The sequence below is a fragment of the Pelodiscus sinensis genome, chromosome 2, assembly GCF_052426305.1.
Source record: "Pelodiscus sinensis isolate ZL-2025 chromosome 2, ASM5242630v1, whole genome shotgun sequence".
In the NCBI taxonomy this organism is placed as follows: Eukaryota; Metazoa; Chordata; order Testudines; family Trionychidae; genus Pelodiscus; species Pelodiscus sinensis.
The window spans coordinates 250,783,521-250,805,558 of NC_143053.1; the positions used below are offsets into that span (position 1 = coordinate 250,783,521).

Consider the following 22,038-nt stretch of genomic DNA (forward strand, 5'->3'; position numbering starts at 1 on the left):
GAACCATTATGGTAGGTGCTGTGCACACACAGTCAAAAACAATCATTTTCCGAAAGAACTTACAGTTTAGGAGACACTAAAGGCTGGAAGGGAAACAGAAGCACGGAGACAAAGCAACTGCCCAATTGGGTCTCCCAGCGGAGCTAGGAGTCAAATCCAGGTGTCCTGAACCCTAATCTGGTGTAAGGATGTTAAATTGCGGTTAATTGACTAGTTGAGTAGTCGATGGAATTTCCATCGACAGGCACTTCCACATTCCTTCTTTGAAATGTATAAAGAGCCCCTGCTGAGCTCTTGCACATTTCAAAGGAAAAAGGTGGAATTCCGTGTGCAGCCTGGGGCCAGCCGGAAGTCCTGCTGACTCTGGGCTGCAGCGGGTGTGCCTGCTTTGAAATGTATGAGGGTCCCCAGCGGGGGTCTTGTGCATTTCAAAGCCATGGAGCCTGGGGTCAGCAGGGGGACTCAGAATCCCCCACTGACACTAGGCTCCATGCTGCGCTGCATGCTGTGTGGAGCCTGGGGTCAGCTGGGGACTCTCCAGCGGAAACCGGGATCAGCTGGGGACTCCCCAGATGACCCCAGGCTACACTCCACTGCCTCTTTGAAACGCTGAGGCAGGGTTTCAAAGGGGCAGCCGCTGCTGCCCCTTTGAAATGCCCAGCTGATCCCGGGTTTCACTGAAATGCGCAGATCCCAGGATTAGCTCGGGAGTCGCCAACTGACCCCACGCTCCAAGGCGCTGCCCTTTTGAAATGCCAAGTGCTCAGCTGTGCAGCACTGCCCCTTTAAAGCGTCGTCTTGGTGTTTCAAAGTGGCAGCACTGCACAGCTGATCCCTGGCTCAACTATGCGGCTGCAGCCCCTTTAAAATTCCACCTTGGGTTTCAAAGCAGTAGTGCCACACAGCTGATCCCTGGCTCAGCTGTGTGGCGCTGCCACTTTGAAGTACTCATTCATCCTCCCCTTTTGCTGCCTCTATCTGAAAGAGGTGGCGGGGGCGGGAATTGATTAGTCAACTGACTATCCAATAAGCATTTTCTTATTGGACAGTAGACTAGTCCTTAACATCCTTAATCTGGTGCCTCATCCATTTGCTCTTCTGGGTTAGAAACAAACTTTCAACTCTTGACAAAGAGGATTTTTCTCCCTCCTCTCTCCTGCCCGGTTAAGACATTAAGCATTTTCTCTACTAGACAAGAAATTACCTGAAGCAGATGATAGACTGAGACATTTTTGCATCTAGAAAACAGGTATTTTGATATTTTTAGATGTTCTTGTGGCTCTGAGCCCTCCACAATCCGATTAGTTAATTAGGGCATCCAGTTTACAGGTGGAGTGATACAAGAGACAGAGTCTGAATCCTCTCTCTAAAAACTCAAACATTCCTAAACATTTTCCCTGTGACAAATGAAGCACACACAGAGTACATGATGGTGTAGCGACACAAAGGTTTCATTAGCACTCATTTGGGCTGAGCTGCCGAATGTACTCATGAACAAGAGCATTCCAACCATACACCAATAAAACTCTTTTCAATGTCTCTCACTCACTCACACTCTTCCTCTCACATACATACCTATACTAAATTGTCTTTAGTCTCACCTGTCTACTTTTCCCAAGATCAAGGTTGGAGAGTTGAGAGCTAGGTGATTCTCTGGAGGAGAACACAGGGCTGGGTCTCATTGCTGAGACATGCCTACATTACAAGAACACATACCGTGGTAATAACTAGTAATAGAGATGTAGCAGTGTTAGTCTGGTCTTTCTGAAACAAAAGAGGACTATGCAGCACTTTAAAGACTAACAGGATGGTTTATTACATGATGAGCTTTCGTGGGGCAGACCCACTCCTGTGAGTCTTTAAAGTGCGGCATAGTCCTGTCTTTTGTGGTAATAACGAGTAACTCCAAATCAAGGATAGGAGCCAATCTGTGCTGGACTCTCTTGAAAGCAGAGGCACTATGAACCAATATGTAATTGAAACAATCTACAGTCAACTCACTGAACTGCTATGGGAAGATTAGTGCAAAATGGGAAACAAAATACCCCAAATTGTATGGGAAAGCAAACACGGTATCTCAAGCTAATATTTAATCTTAAGCAAATATCCAATCCCTTTCTCCATGGTCATCATTCATGCACACCCATAGGCCACAGGCTGCTTTGGAAGCAGAAGGAATTGTTTTAATCCCCTCTGTAATACTCTCATAGCAAATAGGTGGGTGCTGAATTTCGCTGCCTTAATGTTGCTTAATTTCCCTGAGCTAGCAATCAAGATTATAAGGTTCACCAAATCAAACACTAAACAATAAGAACGAGAAATTCTGGTAAAAATGGAGCTCCACACCTTTGCTCTTGAAAGCCTTTGCAGGTAGAGAATTCTTGGGGTGGTGGGTATGCCAGGGAGTTGTGTTCAGGCTCATTAACAAAGAGGGTCTATTACTGGCTTCCGCTTGTCACAAACCGAGGGAAAACTCAGTGTGAATCGTCAACCGTGAACAGGATAAAGACAGTATCTTATCTGTGTGCAATACACACACATCAGCTTATAAATGTCCTCAGAGGAGACCAGGTGAGCCGATAGCCATGCTGGGCTCTTGGGCAAGGATGGGGTGGGCTGGTTGCATGCACCAGGAAGGGGAGGGGCCTTGGGAAGAAGGGGTGGGGCCAAGGCAGCCAGCCTGCAGCGCCACCCAGAATGCACCATGCCATCACACTCCAGCCCACAGGGCTGCCAGGAGCATGCCCTGTGATACTCTGGAGGTGATTTAAAAGCCCAGGGCTCCAGGTATTGCTGCTGCCACAGTAGCAGCAGCAGCTCCGGGTCTATTAAAATCGCCGGGCCCTGGGGCAACTCTCCCGGCCGTATCGACAGGCCTGAATGAGACCAATTGATAGGCAAATTACAGTAAATTGCTCTTTTAAACACTCTTAGTGTAAATCATGAAATATCACTAAAACCAAACTTTGGGGAATAATTACCTCTTGAACGAGCAGTCAGGGATTTCCCGGTGTAAAGCATTTTCCTCAGTGCTGGGAATTCCTGCATTTTGTACAATCTCTGGAACGATGAAATAATCAAGCCTAATTATCCAGAACAAAGATTCTCAACACATTTATGGCAGAAATGCTTATGGCACAAGGGTGAATCACCCATCTGCTTTCAAGTACAGACAGCTTTGTGTTATTTGGAGCCTCATCCAGGACTGTGAGAAGGCTTAAAAAAACCAACACACACACACCCAGGTAACATGGAACAAGCAAGCAGTTTTGTGCACTCTACATAAATACTCCATGTCTCTTTGTCCAGTGTTTGCAAAAATTAAATCTGGATTAAACATTTATGTACACCACCAAAATCAAAGGGATTGTGAAGACCGTGGATGACACAGATGACACAGATTAGAGCAATGGATGGCATGAGCAGCACAGGTTCAAAGAGTGTCTGTGAAAGATTTGACCAACCAAACATAGCCATCAACTGTAAGGCAAATGCAGCATATTATTTCAATATTGCTCACGTCTCACCTGTTCAGTATAACTAAATGCTGTAGATGTGCAAGAGAAATGTGTGCTCTGGAACATAGGAACTGCCACAAATCTCAGACCAATATCTAGTTCTGCATGCTGTCACTAAAAGGAGATAGTACAGATGCTTCAGAGGTAGGTGAGAGAAACCCTGAAGTAGATAGTTCTAGGAAGACCTGCCCACCAGAATTTTCCTTCCAATTCCCATTAGAAGTTGTCTTGAGCCCTGAAAACAGGAGGGTTTATTATATTGGTACAGGATGGAGAAATTCTGACAAAACTTTGAGGGGACCAGAATTTTCAGATATGTCAAAAATCACAATATGTTGCAGCAATCACTCAATTATAAAGACGTTCCAGTGGAATTCGGGCATGGTTCTGATTGAACTCTGCCTGCCTGGTGGAGCACCAGGCTCTTCCAGGGAGCATTTCTAAAAAGTTAGATTTTTGTTCTGAATCAAAAGGAAACATTGAACTCCTCTGTGAATTGGAATTCCTTCTCCTTGTACAACTCTAATTTATATTCCTTCCAAAATGCTTGGTTGCTCTTTTCATACTTACAGTACAAACGTCAGATATTCTTGTGACGTGAATCAACATCTAATCCTTTTCTGAATCTTGCTAAGCTTCGGGGTCAATGACTGGGAAAGGAAATGATCTCTGCCCTAAAGAAGCAATCCTAAGAAATATGTAAGGAAACATTTTAAACTGTGGGAGTAACAATGTTAACATCAGGAGTGTTATTCTGCACGAGCCAAAGCTCTTAATCTGAAACATTGGTCATTTTGTACACAAAGTGAAAAAGTCTGAGGAAAAATTAAATCAATCTATAAAATACCATAGAGACTGGGATGTCAGATGGCTACAGAAAGGAATCAGGTGTCAAGAAAACATTTCTTGTGGTGTCACCTCAGGCAAGTTACTTAACCCGTATATTCCGAGGATTTTAAAATGTTCATAGCACCCAAGCTGTCCACAACACTTTCCCTAGAGGAAAGGTTCTATAGAAAGTTACTGTTTCGAATGAATCACAGAGCAGCTTGTTCAACCAGACACAGCACATAATTTAATCAGATTTTTCTTAAGCTATGGCAATGATTGTAAAAACTACTACTTAGGCAGCCAAACAGAGTTCTCCAAAAATAAGTTACAGCTTTATGACCTGAACAAGTTATAGTATGATCTCATCCAAGAGATTTAAATAGCAGGAATATCGGTCAGACACCAGCAACTTATTTAGCAGAGTTCATCATCAGTTCATTAGCTCTTGTCTGCATAAGCAGGTGCCAGGGTATTCAATCAGAGCTAAAATACATGCTTTAAAAAAGGGATGGCGGTGAATGATTCTACCAATCTACAGAACCACCAACACAGAGGGAAGAGAGACTCTGGGAGAAGAGGAAAATGATCAGTACTCAAGGGGAAAGTAGCAATCAGAAAAGGACAGAATTTCTCTCAGAGAAGTATTACATGCACAAGTGTCTAAATTGTTAAAAACTTTTATTTGTGACAGTAAAGAAACCATTCAATACCTGATTGACAACACTTCTCTCTCCTCAAAACACTCATACTGTATATGTAGTGTTTCTCAAGTATTGCTGGATTGTTCATTGCATTAAAGTGTAAACAGCTCCATTATTAGACAAACAAGCAATATGTCCATTGCTTACTCCTCTTAATTTCCCAGAAGAGTTTTAACAAAAAGTTAGACAGCTGGATTTTACAATAAAATATGAACAGAAAACTAACAGCTCTTTTTGCATAGTTAACCTATAGAATTTCAAGCAATTCCCCAACCCAAGTCTTACCTGCCTTCCTCCTCACCACACAAAAGGCATACATCACAGCACCTTTGAAATCAGAGGCACAAACTTTTTTTTTTTTAACAATAGGGCTGTGCGATTCTGTGTTTTATTAGTAAAAAATTCTGTAAGACATAGGTTTGTGTGTGTTTGTAAATTATATCGCTACAGACTTTTTACATTGAAATTTCAAAGCTGCAACCCCAGTACAAGCCAGTGCAATTTAGATATTTTATTGACCCCCCTCAACCACTCTAATCAAAATCATGCCATGATAAAGTGATTGAACACACTGAAAATCGAAGCTCTGCAGGTGATGGGTTTCTTCCATGTATAACTTCACTGTTTTTTGTAAAAAGCAATTAAAGGGAAAAACAAGAGACAGGTTTTTTTCTCCAAAGTTACCTAAATGAATACAGTAGTATTGTACATTTGCTAAAATCTTTCATTCAAAACCTCCTGGTGTTTAACAAATATTCTGCGCACAGCCCTAATTTACAGATGGCAATTTAATCATAACATTTTAGTTGAATTTCAAGAATCTATGAAACTCTGCCTTACATTTTAAATAAAAATATATATATTTATATATAATCTTCCCCCTTTGCAGGCAAATAACCTTTTTTTAACCCAACACAAAAGGACAACGGAACTTCAGGTCAGGCAGCATTTCTTTAGCTGAACTGAATGATCCACTGGGAAAGACTTTTAATAGTATTGCGGTAATATCTGGGAATTATAATTGAAAGACAAGGCTTATAACAGTCTTGGTGACATACATGCAGCATGCACTACTGCACTGGGAAATATGGAAGAGCTTTGGGAAACAATTAGATTTTTTGTTTTTATTTTCAAATTCTCATTCAATTAAAAGTAAAACCAAAATTATATTGCAATTTTTACAAACATTCTATTTGTTTTTCTGGGATTATATTTAGAACTATAGTGCTTTGTTAAAATCTAGGTGCTTCAAATATATAGTTAGTTATATGTAAATCAAAAGAGCTTATAAAAATCTGGATTTTTTAAGTGTGGGAAAATAAAGTGCAAAAAAAGGTATATATGATAATTGCTCATATACTGTAAAAAATCCAAACACTTAGGAAACCTAAAGCTTGATCTTATACAACCACCTCATTTGATATTAGAAGGAATCGGGTATTATCCAAAAATATTTTCATGTTCTAGAGTGACTTACCATGATTAGAACTCAAACAAAAATCATATATAAAATGCACTTACAATATTCGCATGGATCAGAAATGGTAATATGTAAAACCCCTGATTTTGTCATTTTTGACCACTGCGTGTTATTTTGTATGCTGTATCAGCTGAAATTATAAAGCCAATTTTTTTCTGGAACTTTTTGAATTACATGAGCCCAAACAGTATTAAAGCTATATGGAAACACCACAAATATAGTGATTGAAAAGAAGTTCAGTTGTCCATTACATGTTGATTTCAAAACAATACAAGTCACTTTTATATCAACATTCATTCAGAGACATTTAAGGCAACTGGTTCATGAAATCACTGCTTTTATAAATGCGAACAGCTAATGACATGGTTCGTCTTATGTACAACAGATCACAACTGTTTAAATGGCAATGGGTCATGAAGGAGTTATTCACTGTCTAATTGGTCTAATACTTGTGTGAAAAATCTTTGAATTTTTTTCAGCCATTCTCATCATACCTGCACAATAAAGTACAACCTGAATACTTCCCTGCAGACTGCATCTGAGGCACAAAGGTCACAAATACAGTTAAAAATACTGCTCAGAGAACAACTTTTTGGCAGTTTATGGTTTTGTTACTCTGTATTCCAAAAGAAAACTAAACATCTTAGACTGAACACAAACTTAATGGACTAACCAGAATCCATACGTCCTTTTAAACCATCTAGATTTTTTTTCAATTGTCAGAACTTAGTTCTGGCATAAAAACATACAGTACTAAGGTAATCACAACTGGTAACAGAAAGAAACAGTTATGTTGTACAGAGTCAAATGTTATGGTACTGCTTAGAACACCTTCACTGAGAAAACACTGCGAGCACAGTGCGAAGCTGCACTGCAAGGAGACAAGTCCTTTCTCGGTCTTATACTGCACCTGTGATAATCTATTCCATACCTGTGTAGGCTGGCCCACCCTTTCAGGAATTAATTTATTAAACTGCTTAGTAAATGTTTTAGTCAATGACAATAATCCAGGTCAGCTTCTTGTAATTCCTATTGGTCATACTTGTAAAAAGGCAACCTGTAACTACCTTGTGGCATTTAAAAGTAAGCTAATTAAAGCACCAAATACTTAGTTTAGCTTTCTTTGATGCCTGCCAAGTATGGCTAATTTGTATGACTAGATTTTTACTCATTCACCAATGGTTAACCAGGAGAAGAAAAAAAAGGTTGTGCATTTTTGCTTCAAAAGGCTTAAAACTAAAAAGTTAGAAATGTTTTGAACATCAGAAATTCAAGTTGTGTCTATCCTGGATGAATGAAAAACTAGTGTAAACAAATGAAAGCCAAGTAAACTGAAAAGACAGTTTTTAGTTAGAATGTTAAAAAAATATAAAATCGATTTAACTCCAAAGTCTAAAGTACACTCTAGAGAAAGGAATTCTGATTTAAACATACCTCCAGCATGGGTGATATGGCTCCCAACCTGCAGCTGAGACTCTCAACAAATTTGCAGCAAAAACCAGGAAAGATCAGTTGACATTTTGAAGGAAAAAAACCAAAGCAGGAGAAAAAAAGCCCCCACTTTAAAATAAATTGGTCTCATGCCTCCATTTTGCTTCTTTATGGTGCATAAAGGAGCAAAAGGCATTTTCCAAAGTCCTTTGCAGGTCACCTTTAACTGAGTTATCTGGTATATCAGATCCACACGTTTACCACATGCAGGTGGGATCTATTACCTGCATTTCATTTATTGCCCAAATTTGCATCTTAAAGCAAATGTTTTTGTAGCACAGGCACAGTGGCAAAAACAGTATAACAGCCGATGGTCAACTCCATTTGGTGAGTATATAGTAGCAGCAATTAAGAGGAAAAAATACTCTTAACAGCTCAGGACACATCCAGCTTACCCAGGTGGGTTTTAGTAAGAAAAGAATTTAAATCAATAAATAGATTCTCTGTATTCTCTCCCCCCCAAACAAATATAATGGGTTTCTCACAATGGTGTTTTTAAAAATTGGAGAGGCATGGCAGTTGTGTGCAAGCAGAGATAATAGAACTTGATCCATCTAGCATAAAAGGTGCTTGAGATCTGTTTGTCACTGCATTTTCCCAATTCTATCATTCCCTAAGAACCAAACAACTGCAGATATGTTCAAACTGGTCCAAAATGAGTAAGACCATAGTGATACAAAAATGAAATCACCCTTCCCCAAATTCCTAAACCTTTTGAGCATGACAAAGTGTAATTAATATAACATAACATCACCATGGAGGCAGGACTCCCAGCATATTTGTTTCAACTGTTTCCTTTGTTACCATATATTACAGTGCTCTATAAAAATTTTCCTTTTTCCTTTTTAAAGCGTTTAGACAATACAAGACTAAAAGATGTCTGGAAATACACCTTATACAAAAATGTCTTAAAATAACATTCAAAAAGGCACTTCATTCTGTAAGAAAAAAATTCAGAGTCAGGTCAACTGCTCTAAGCAGAGGGTGAAACTGTCTGCATAGTGGGAGGGGGAAAGATTTGACTGCTGAAATATAACAAGCTTTTTTTTTTTGGCATGTTTTAAGAAAAGCTGATCCAGTAAAATGTGGCCACTTATGAAAGTCATTAAAAGAGTCCCATCGAAAATAGCTTCTTTTTTTCTTTAAAAAAGGAGTCTGAACATGTGACCTTAGGTTGTCAGACTTCTGAAGGCTTAATAGCATCACTCATGACTGTCCTTCGTGTACAATGTAACAGGAAGATCAAAAGTAGCACTTCTGACAGGAGTGGCCTTCTCAAAGCTTATGTTTGAAAGAGCTGTGAGAGATGGAGAGCGTCTGTAGCAACTGCAATCAACCTGCGCCAGTCAGATTTAAGGGCTACCTGTTGCAAAGTTTGTGAAGCATACTGTAAACTTCTTCCTCTCTGCTTAGTCCTTCAAAGAAAGGAATAAGATCTAGCAGCTCTGTGTCCATCATGTCATCAAACCAGGACTGCACAGGCACCTGAAACAGAGAAAGAATAGAAGAGGTTTTGCTACATCAAAAACATTTGTACACATTCCATCTTAAGTCAGAATCTTAGCTTACAGCACCTACTGCAGCTAATGGCCATGATAAAGAAAAGATATTCATCTGTAACCGAGGTTCAAGTACAATGCCCGTTGAGAGCTACGTTCTTTGAAACATTCTTGCATTCCCACTTCAGGACTGGAACCTCTAGAAAGCTAACTGCAGATTTTCTTTCCAGATATGGAATGTTCCAAAAAGCAAGGTTACATGAGACATGGCACATCCCTTTCAATGTTTTCTGCCCAATCCAGAATAGCCTAAGAAGGGTGCAAACTACAAATTTACACTGAGAGTCTACTTGGAAAAAACCCAGTTACAGGAGAGTCTCCTTTCTTTCTCGGAGTACTGTCAATATAGATGGCTATGGATGAAAGAAGAAACCCTTAAAGAAATATGACAGAGGAGGAAATATCTGAACAATGAATATGCAACTGCTTTGTACTGAACACCAGATTTTGAGGCCAGGTTCAGAGAATAATGCTTCATAAAAGTGTAGAGTGGACTCTAGGGAAGAATTTTGTCTATTACCGCTATGGGATCTTACAGAAATAATACATTTTAGAGTCTGTCTTGGATCTAGTCACAACCTCTGGTGCCTCCAGGGACTGGAACAGCCACTAGATTATAGTGTTTTTCCACTTACAATTTACTCAGATTCTTAGTATTGGATTTTTTTTTTAAAACATCAAAGAGCGGCCTGGAGCTGGCTTTGAATCTCAACCATCAGTACTGATTAGAATTGAGGCAAAAGATGTGAAAAGTTAACTGGTAAGCAATACACCCTCAATGGGTGATGCTTACTCGTTTCAGTTAACCAGGGGGGCTGGAGTAGCTCCCCACCCACTGTCTCTGTGGTGTCTGCGGAGCATATTACAGGCCTGGGCTGCTCTGGACATCCAGAGATGCCCATCCCCAGTGGGGGGATTCTCTAGCCTGGCCATGGCAGGGGGAGAGCAGCTGGAGAGCCCCTCCTTTACTGGTTAACCAGTTAAACTTCACATTTAATCAGTTAGCTAATTAAACAGGATTTTATATCTCTAGTTGAGGTTTCTGATCCTTGTACAGAAAGCTAGTAAAATAAACTGAAGCCTTATGTGGTACTAAATAGGGTAAGGGTTCTCACAAGCATCAATGCCGGCATTAGGATTGAGGGTCTGAGTTCAGAAATGTGATGTTTTAAGACAAAATTTACTTTAAACTCTTCACTTTATACCGTATCAGCTAAAAACTACACTAAATCTAAAAACTAACAATCAAATAATCCTCCAAAAAAGGACAATGCCTTATGAGCAACTTAAGAGAGTCCCAGCTTGTTGTCCTGGTGGCTAGCAAGAAAAGTGTATGTGCGTCTTTTAAGAGTGGTTGATGGAGAGGTCTCTATGCAACCCGCAACTGCAAAAGCTTGCCAATGGGTTGCAACCTTCCCATGGATTGTGCTGGTTAATTAGTTACTAGCTTGTCTATTAACTTCACTAATGTGAAAAAGTTGGAATATCCAAAGCAGTTCAGATAAGCCACTGAATAAATAAATAAAAATCATTTTAAGGTCTTTGAGTAAATATCCTCTCTCTTAACAGCCTGTACTGGGAGTGTTTACAAAAATTTCAGACTGTTTAGTGTTTTTCTGCACAATTAGCACTGTCTTAAAAAAGATGCCCAAAGCTAAAAACTGAAGGAGAGCTAGGCATAAGAAAGATGAACTGGCAAAATAGCATGGAGACATCTGGCTTGTATCTAACTACATAACAGCTAGCACTAGAACCCGATCTTTTACTTAAAAGTTTTAGAGAATGCTCATGTTGTTGACATAGTTAACACTCTGAAAATAAATTTAAGTACATAATATTGCCTGAATGTGAAACCCTGACCATGGAAGCCCAAAGAAGGAACACTAGTACTTGGGACCACTTACTGCATTTTCAGGGTGGAAGATGTAGGATGCAGGAGAGTTATCCACTATAATAACTTTACTTAGTTCTCGTCCCAGCCGACTCAGATCCTTCACATAATTTCCTCTGTGGAAAACACAGGATTCTCTGAAGAGTCTTGCCCTGAACACACCCCACCGATCCAACAAGTCTGCTACTGGATCCGCATACTTAAAGACAGAAGTTAATATAATTGAGAAGTTAAAAAAACTGAAATCTCATGTCTGTAGGCATCACAATGTTTTCTAGAACTAAACATTAAGGATAAATTAAAAGGACAATTATAGATAGAACTACAATCTGCTTTGCTTCAGCTTTTCTCCTTAATATTAATTTACATGCTAGTAAAGCTAAGATCATTAATAAATTGGTAACAGGACAGCACTGCAGTTATCTTTCAGAAAGAAATAACTGTACTATAAATCTTGCTATGATTTACTAATTATCTTAACATATTTCAATATGGCCTTTTTATATTTGTCCTGCAACTCCTAAAAGGGAAAGAATCCAGAGATCTCATATAACACTACTGTAAAAATGCATGAAAAAGGGAAACCTAGAGCATGATACTACTTCCGCAGCTATCCGTACCAAATCCAGTTCCTTGTACCTGTGAAGTCAAGAGTAATGGAGGAAACATCTGACTTGGCCCAATTCATGATGTGCCGTTAACAATACATGTTGACTTGTAATGTCAGCAGGGATCTGAAGATCCCAAAAATATGCACACTCCAGCCATGAAAGGACAAGCAAAAATATTAATAAATATACCCATTTGTAACATTTTGTTGGCTTTATTCAAAGGAAATACAAGTACCACAGGTATGAATTGTGACTCAAGAATTTATAGTAATGGTCAAAGAGAGTAGGAAGGGCAGAGACTCTTATATAAGAAACCAGTTTGTAAAAGCAGATATGATCATCAATTATAGTTGGCACAAATTCTTTGAAGGATATGTCCGATCATTGGAACTTTCCTGAAATCAACAAAAAGCAAGAGATATCTTGCTGTCAATAACTCTTTCTTTCTATTAAGACTGTTTCAAGGAAACTACTGCAAGTCCACTGCTTTGGAACTACTAAACTAGACTGAACACAAAATTGGTAAACAAATAATTCTACGCTAACAAGATGAACTAGATCAGTGTTTCTCAACTTTTTTTTTTATAAAGTACCCCCTTTTTTTTAAAAAAAATTATAAATACCCCCAGTATCTACAGTTTTCAGACAATTTTTTTCTACTATTGCAACACATTTGTTTAAACAACTTAATTGTAACCAGGCAGGCGATGACATTTCTGGATGTAAAAAATACAAAAATAATAAAGCACTGTAAAATTTAAAACAAAAATTCATTTTTTTCCAAATTTCAGTGGCGTTAACGTATCCCCCAGACTTCTCTCGAGTTGACCCTAAGGGTACTTGTACCAATGGTTGAGAAAAACTGAACTAGATAATTGAACAGGGTCTTTCCCATCTCTAGAGTCCTAAGTTCCTGCTAAGCTGTGTGTCCATGCAGCAGCCTAATAAGAACTGTGCAGGTGCTCAGGGGTGCAGCGGGGAGAGATGCCTCTCCCCTAACTCCAGAGATATTGCAGCCGAAAGAGAGGCGGTACCCCTTCCCTGGTCCTAACCCAGCTCTGGCCCCACCATGTCTGGGGGATAGGTGCCTATCCTGCAGGCTCAGTGCCAGAGCTACTGTGGTGCAGAGGCACTGCTCCCATTCAGCAGTGATGTTGCTGCAGGGAGAGAGAGAAAGCTGTGAAGAATTCTCTGCTCACCACAACCACAGGGCAGCCTGCACCCCAAATCCCTCAGCTCTGACTTGCACCCCAAGCCAAAACCCTCACTCCCCAACCTTCTATCCCAGCTCTAAGCCCTTCATCCCCAGCCCTGCCAGAGCTTTCTCCCTCTCCCCCTCCCCCCCTCCAGAGCCCTCAACCTCCATAGCCCAACCCTCTGCCCCAGCCTTGAGTCCCCTTCCACACTTCAAACCTCTTGACCTCACCCTGCCACATGAATTTGTGTCTGTGCACCAATACAGAGGTGATGTGTCACGCATCACCTCCGTATTAGTGCCCATAAAATTCATTTTGCACATGTTTGAGAAAAATCAGAGGGAACATTGAGCCTATGGAAAACCAGAAAAAGATCAGAATTTAATTTACTTTATAAAATATTTAAATAGGATAAATTAAAAAAAATTAACAATCAACTGATTTAATTTCAAAATCAAAACCACAAATACAAATACACTGATAATACTGCATGACTAAAATTGCGCTCTCTCCACTACAAAACTACCTACTCGAGATACTATTTCTACCAAAGTTAGAGGGCACAAAATATTGCTTTTCAGGTGCTAACGATATTGAGCTTCACAAACAGTATTTATTATTCTCAACCAAAATTATAACTGCACATCCACATGTTAGATATCTGTATCCTATGTTTTTGTACCAAAGTACTTTCTGAACTATTGGCTAGCTACAGAGCATAGCATAGCGAATTTCATGCCCAACTTTAATATACTGCTTCATGTAGTACACTATTTGTTCTAATTTCCCACTATAACCATGGTAACTTGTAAGCCTTTCATATTGGCATCATGAGCAATGCATGGAGGCTACATTATGAGACAAGCCCATATGTGATATTGTTACCATGGAAACACTTACCCACACACTAGCAGACAAAGTACACACTGTTAGGCAAAGAAGCAGAAAGGGGAAAAATTAAGATCATTCCAAGTGAGGAAACAATCATCCACAGAAAAGCCAACCAAAATGTCCAATAACCAGCATTATAAAAACTAAGGAGAAAGAAGAGACTATGGCAAACCTTGGCTAGACTGGCTGTGAAGAGTACACACTCAAAGAGCTCTCCCATCCTCTGGAGAAACTCATCCACATGTGGTCGCTTCAATACATAAACCTGGAATGACAATATCTGTTTAGGTCAAATGAGGTTTAAGACAAAAAGACTGGAGTTAGACTAAAATTAGTAGGCAGAACTAATGTGCGACACGGAAGGCTAAGAAGAAGGAAAAGGCTGATGTAAGACAAAGGAAGCATAATATTCAATAACAAAATATTTGAACATATATACTTGATTGTCCCATACTGACTGCACACTGGTAATACTAGGTCCTGCTGGAAAGATACATTCTTAAAATAGAGACAAAAAAGTAATGGGGCACCAACACAAGAATTATGACCCACATTTTAAAAAGTATTTAGATATTACAGGTAGAACCTCTCTAGTCCGGCAACCTGGGGACCTGACCAGTGCGGAACCAGAGAATTTGCTGAAACATGAGAGGTCAGTGTTGTCTAGCAGCATTACCAACACTTCCACATCTTACTGGGCTCTTAGAAGACATTTAGAGTAAATTAGAGCTAAATCACAGCACAGGACACTAAGAGCTAAGACTGGTAGCTATAAACAAACTTTATTGGATTGTGGGAAACTTGGCCATGCCCATGACAAGTGGACATCTGGCTAACTAAAATCATGCTGGATCACAGATGCTGCCGGACCACAGTGTGCTAGACTGGAAAGGGTCAATCAGTAATATGTTCGGCAGTGCAATGCCTCACTAATTTGAGATTTAAACTCCTATTTTCAAAAGAGATATAGGCACGTCAGAGCCAAAATCCCACTGACAGTTGATGAGATATAGGTGTCTAGATACCCAAATCCCCTTTGAAAATGAGATCCAGGCTCCTACATTAGCTAGGCACTGCTAACTGATCATAGCAGCTCTTGATTACCTTAAAAAATCTGAGAGCACTGAAAGTAGCATAACTCTTTGATGCTTATATTTCTTCAATTCTTGAAGAGTTTGAGAGGAAAACATCTGAAGGAAAGTTTTATCTGGCGCTATAAGGAATTATGAACTGGGAACATGATTCAGGTATTGAGTTCTTCCTTTTTTTCTGTTAATAAAATACTTATCTTCTGTTTTTGTTTCTGGATGCCAGATAACATATCCTATAGCTGCTTTTAAATGATATTCCAAACCCACTGATAAAATACAGGCTTTCGTATCTTCAATGGAGAAATGAGTTTCCAGGTATTATTTGTGACCAATACAGCTCAAAATATTTCAACTGAGGCCTTGTCATAAATATAGTAGATCTTCTGTGTTTTCCTTCTTTCACACAGCAATCCCTCCAGCAAAGGAGTCACTTTACTAATCTGGAGCAAGAATCAGTTGCTTATTGCAACTGATACAGCTACTAAGATTATCTGTTAAGCACCAACAGTACACTTAGTGTTCATATAAGATACAGTACAGAGATAAAGACAGTCCCTATCCAGGATGCTTACAATTGGATAAAAACAATAAACTGGGAGGATGAGGGTGGGAGTTAAATGTTTATTTTAAAAGCTTATGTTGATAGAACTGAGTAAGCAATTCCTGCCTTACCAAGTAAACTACAATACTGAAATTCTTTTAAATGCAAGCCTGGTAAATTAAGTGGGTTTCTCCCTTTAAAAGGGAATAAGTCATCAATCATAAGACAAGAACACGCAAAACTGAACTTGCTTAATGCCTTGTGTGTTATTTAAGGGAGTTATACTGGCTAACATTTATATTAGGTTAACATTAAAATGCAAAAGTGCAATGAGCCTATACATATAAACAGTGAAAAAGAAAGTTATGGCAATACTAGTCTGAACTTCATAATGTAAACATTAAATCAGTAAGTAAAGGAAGAGATATTTCATTATAAGGTCTTAAATACTGTCCAATTTATATTAAAAGAATTTACATGCAGAGCACTACAGTCTAAAGGCCTAAGTGGCTAGATCAAAATGCTATGTAGCTTCCACTTTGGGTGGTAGTGTGCCAAACTGCATGAAGCTCAGACCAGTTTGCTGGATTAGATTACTCTTACTGAATTGGAACTATGCCATCTGAGCCACATTTGCACTTGGAAGCAGAGGACAATTTGTAAGCTGGTTTTCATTTTGATTCCCTATTTCTTTTTAAATATTGCCTTGGCAAGCACCTGACCCTACTTAATAAAATAGTTGTTTAATGGCAGGAATTAAGTTTAGAATAGATATTAGAAAAAGATTGCTACTCTTTTTCCAGATAACTGAACTGTAAATTCTTGGATTTCAATAGGAGTGTGGCAAGAATTCTCTTTCCTCTTTTAAGATAACCACTAGTTTTTCATTAAAAAGCTAGCCTCAGAGATATTTTGTTGACTAGGGTTTACCTTCCAAATGCAACTTTTACAACACATACGTAAGAAGTGCAGTTTCACAAACTCAATCATTTATAATGCTCCTTCTAACAATTTACTTCCCTTCTGTAGACCCAAGAAACCAAGGGCGGCAATAGTGGGAGCATTCCATCAATTTAAGTTTATTTTTTAGCTTCTGGGACTCAGGACAGAAAATAAGTTAAGGTACAACAAAAGAAATAGAAAATAGCAAGGTACCTTACTCATTAATTCTTTGTACATTTTAGCTTTATATTCTCCTCCCAACGTCCCTATGTATATAACAGTCCCAAAAATGTGAGAAACCTCTTTCTAGCATACTGAAACAATCTATGCAAAGATAAGAAGTTCTGTGCCTTATTAGTGCTTTTCCTTTTTAACAGTGCAGTCACACTAAAACAAAGAATTCCCCCACCTGCATTCACTAGGTTACAAATAATGTTTTTTCTTGTGGACCGATTAGAAAGTCCAAGCCAAGCATTTAGACTGTGGGTGTTTGGAATATAAATTGTTGCTTTCCTATGTGCCAAGGCATATAGTAAAAAACTGAATTTCTGGATTATTAACTGACTGATAAATGTTGGTTGAAATAGAAATACAATTTGAAATTCTTTTCCGTGTCTTTTACAAGAGCTTCTAGTCAACTACTTAAGGGCTGCCACAGAACTAGACATACTAGTCAATGGCTCTCTACATGAAGCAGCTTTAGATTATGATACAATATTCCAAGTCTTTTCCTGCCTCCGACTTTAGTTTCTCCTCTTTTTTATTCTGTTTTCCCTTTTTATGACACTTGGGCACCTATCACTAGATTTTCTCCTCATTATTAATTCAGATATCTTATGCGTATGAGTTCTTAGTACATATTATGTAACCACTTCCAATTTCTGGATAATGTATAACTATTTCCTGCTTCCATATGCACACACACTCACAAAAATCTTCGATCAAACAGCGTTTTCCTAAACAAGGTTTCTTAGTGCTTCAGAGTGGGAGCATTTCTCTATAGAAGCTGCTTTCTGAAAAGTTATTATTAGGTACTGGTATCAACTGCAAGATGTTTTCCTCCTTTCAGACAGGAGTTGCTCCAGCAAAGGAGCCACTTTGCCATTTTGCAGCAAGAACAAGTAGCTTATTGCAATCAATACAGCTACTAAAATTATCTGTTAAATACCAACACATGATCAGGTAGTTGAACTACAAAATCCCTTGGTCTTCACACAAACCTTTTCTCCATTTGATAGCACAGTTCTTTTCTCCTCTGCTGCCTTACGTTCTCGTTTAGTGTATTATTTTCTTTGCTTCATTAGTTACTGGACTTGAATCTCAATGTTGCATGGTTATTTGTGGGCTGGCTTTTTTCCTGTTATATAATGTCTTCAGTTTAAATCCCTAGACTGACTGACTCCTGGCTTTTCTCTCAGATTTACATATGGTCTTCAAGGCAGGAAAAACTCATTTCTTTCATATCTACTTTTTGGGATGCCATGCTTGGTTAAATATCTCTCTATTCTGAAAACAGTTTAAAGGATATCATTGCTTTTTTATTCTCTTGGACGTTAACATTTAAAAGATATTTTCAGGCTTTAGGCAGAGTCTCACAATACTGCATATATTTGTCAGTTAGAACTGTTATAGGTGGCATAATTAAATGTAACTATTATAGAATCTATTTACAGATATGTTTTCTGTGTCACCTGAAAGGCTCACAGGTGAAGAATGAAGCATTTATAAACAGAACAGTATGCTTTATTGTAATGTTAGAAATAGGACCATATAATTGGATTTTAAAAAATTAGTTTTAGGATTTTGGAATCTTCATGCAATAGCAAAAAAGTCTGACCAAGACAACTCAAGCACCTGTAAATCTTCATTTCACCAGGCATACACTTCCTATTAACAGAGAGGTGTAGGGTTGGGGCTGGGAGGGGGAAGAGGGAGAATAACTGTGGATTCTTGAGTCTTCACATATCTGGTTCACTTTGTTGTGGTTGCCTCCCAGTGCAAGTAACCAAGAATAGGCCAATTAGATTGCACACAGCCTATCCTGGATTACTTGAACCAGGTCACAGCCTTTTCCAGGAGAATAACTGAGAAACTGGTTCCTTTAGGAAGAGGAAGTCTGTATTTAAAGTTGTTCCCCACTGGAAAAAAAAAAATCACACAATATTCTAAATAAACTTCCTAAACATTTCTCTTATTTTCATTGACTAAAAATATTTTTTTCCTTTTTCATATATTGTTAAAATTTTGAACGACTAATAGTCTTATTCATTACAAAGTATGGCAACTTTAGATCAAAGTCTGGAACAAGAACTCAGTCTAAAACTAGGCCAAATCAAACAGTAGGTGGCTGTCATTTCTGCTCTTCATCATTCAAGTGTATGACATGAATTATGTTAGGTAAGGCAACCTGGATTATGGACAAAACTACCTATACTTAGGATCCTTATAATCATCATATGGAGCGAATGAGGGCTGTGTCAGCGTCAATACTTCCTTCTATAAATATTGTGTTAAGCAAGTTACCAAAAGCTACCATATAGTGCACAAAACATTCCAAAGACCAACTCCAAACTTCTGAGTCACTTCATTTAAAATCTTGAGACGGGTAGCTGAGTTAGTCTGTCAATGGAAACACTTAAAAACAATGAATAGTCTAGCAGCACCTTAAAGACTAACAAAACATGTGGATGGTATCGTGAGCTTAAGTGGGTTGTACCCATAAAAGCTCATACCACCGCCTACATGTTTTGTTAGTCTTTAAGGTGCCGCTAGACTATTTGTTGTTTTTCAACTTTTTCATTTAAAACGTTATCCATCTTTTCCTAGCCAAATGAGTATACCCTACTGGTGCTCTGGGATGCTAGAATTAAAGCCTCCAAATGCATGGCTTCTAAACCTTGAGGTCACAACCACCTGGCCCTTCCCAGGGTATTCTCTGGGAAGTGAATTCCAGGGAGAGATGGCCCTGGTATGGAAAATGTAAAAATTGCAGTCTGTAAAAGGTTGAGAAACAATGATGTATTGTATTGCCCGGGACCATCTCAACCCTTGATAAACCTCTTCAAAACAAACTTAATAAACTAAACAAATCTGTTTAATTGACCTGACTTCTGGTTAATAATTTGAGCACAGGATTGCTTTGATTTGCTCTCTCAAATTGGAGGGTCAGAAATTTTGGGGAATAGAAATGCTATTACAGGTTGTACCTTCCTTAACCAGGACTCCCTGGTCTGGCAACATCCGTGGTCCAGCAAGACCACATCCTGGACCACAGAACCCAGGAACAAGGAGATCTGGTGGACAGGGCAAGAGCACTGTAGGGGGCACTGGCAACTCAGCTGGGAGCCCAGTGTCCGTGGGGGAGGGCATTGTGGAACGAGCAGCACAGTGGGGAGTTCTGGACCCAGCGGTGGCCAGGGAGCTCTGGCCCCAGCCCTATTCTGGCTCCAGAGGCCTGGGCGCTTCAGCCCCTGCGGCAGCCAGGAAGCTCTGGCCCTCCACCCCGGCCCTGGAGCCAGGTGGCTGTGGAGCTGTGCCCCAGCTGCAGAGCTCTGGCCCTGTTATCAGCCAGGCCAGCGGCATCTAGAGAGCCCTGAAGGGCTGGGGCAGCAGTGGGGGCAGGCTGGAACCCTAGCTCAGGGGCAGCACAGGCCAGAAGGGGAGGGTCCTCCCTGGTCCGGCAAATTCCCTCATTTGGGACTAGTCAGGTCCCATGGGCACCGGACCAGCACGGTCCATCCTGTAGTAAGTACACCATGTGCTTGGACTGGAGAGTTCCTCATAGGTGTTTGGTCCCATAAACATGCTAAGGTCTGTGCCACTGACAGAATAATTATGCTTTCAGAGTGTCACTTGCAGATTATAACGTAAAGAGAGAAACAGCTTGCTAGATGTGCTATATTGCTATATTTTCCAAGAGAATTCAAGGTCTTTCGTAGCCAAATGCATATTAATACATTTAATACAGATATTTAAAGAAAATCAGAAAAAAGTAAGTTGATTTCAAAGACACACAATGCATGTCAGAGAAGGCGCTTCAGTAAATTATAGAGTAGCACAAAAATGCACACTTTGGGTACGTCTACACTGCAATTACACACCTATGGCTGGCCTGTGTCAGCTAACTTGAGTTATGAAATTGCTGTGCAGATGGTTAAGACTTGGGCTGGTGCCCAAGCTCTGGGACTCCGCATATGTTTTAGTTACAACTAGGAGGCCCTCCCAGATTGCAGTGTCCTGGGGGCTGCAGCCTGAGCCCAGAAATCTACCTTGCAATGAAACAGAAACTTAGCCCAAGCCAGCAGGCATGGGCCAGCTACAGGTTTTTAACTGCAACATAGACATCACCTGTTCCATCATAGGGCCCTTTAGCTCAGATTTCAGACTGAGCCCAAACCTCTACACTGTAATTTTATAGCTTGGAAGCCAGAGCTCCATGAACCTGAGTCAGCTGACAAAGTCCAGCTGTGGGTGTTTAGCTGCAGTGTACACATACCCTTTGCTTGTTTACATTGCAAAGAAAAAACAACGGCAGAGTCTTAGAACCTGGGTCAACTGATTTGGACTTATGGGCCTGAGCTGCAGGACTAAAAAAGATAGTGTAGAAGTTCCTACTTGGGGAGGAGCTCAAGCTCCAGACCCACCCCATGTCGTTTTCTGGTCCAAACTAGACTGTCTACACTACTATTTTTAGTTCCACAGCCTGAGCCCAAGCTTTGAGATTTGGTACTGTGGATTTTCCTTCACAGTGCATACAGAACTGAAAACAGAGCTTTTTTATGTAAGCTCAGGGAAAGTAATATTTTTCCTGACAATCTGCTACTTGACAAGACTCTACTGCTTTCTGACACAGCAGATATTAACTATTGATAGTACAGCTTCATAACATTTCAGAGCTTCTATCATATCTTAAATGGGTATAAAATACTTCCCAATTGCTCACTCTTTCTATTTTCTGTCTTCAGGAATTTATACACAATAAAAAGATGGCAGAATTTGGACAAATAATTAAGTAAATTAAATTCAGTTTATTTTATGTTCTAGCTCAACCAGATGTCACAGGTCTGATGCAGGACCCACTTGTGCTATGCAGGAGGTCATACTAGGGATGTAAGCGACTAGTTGACTAGTGATTTGGCTAGTCACTTCTCCCCCTCCTTCCCCTTGCTGTTTCTATTAGAGAGAGGCAGCAAGTGGGAAGCAAAAGGAGCTGATGCTGAGGGGAGCCGGCTTAAAAGCCAGTTCCCCCCAGCATCATCTCTGTGGGGGACAGGGCAGATAGAGGGACAGGAGAAA

The 22,038-nt window shown here is 39.7% G+C and overlaps 1 protein-coding gene across 7 annotated transcripts in view; it reads right to left on the reverse strand.

Moving 5' to 3' along the window:
• Positions 1-5,010: 5,010 nt before the first annotated feature.
• The window catches only part of CTDSPL (CTD small phosphatase like), a 112,788-nt gene continuing 95,760 nt past the window's right edge, over positions 5,011-22,038 (reverse strand). For all 7 annotated transcript variants that reach the window (XM_075922870.2, XM_025183363.3, XM_025183361.3 and 4 more), the window contains 3 exons: positions 14,342-14,434; positions 11,485-11,670; positions 5,011-9,506 (listed from right to left, as the gene is read on the reverse strand). In XM_075922870.2, coding sequence (XP_075778985.1) covers positions 9,381-9,506; positions 11,485-11,670; positions 14,342-14,434 — 405 coding nt within the window. In that variant the 3' untranslated portion in view covers positions 5,011-9,380. The remainder of the gene's footprint in view (positions 9,507-11,484; positions 11,671-14,341; positions 14,435-22,038) is intronic.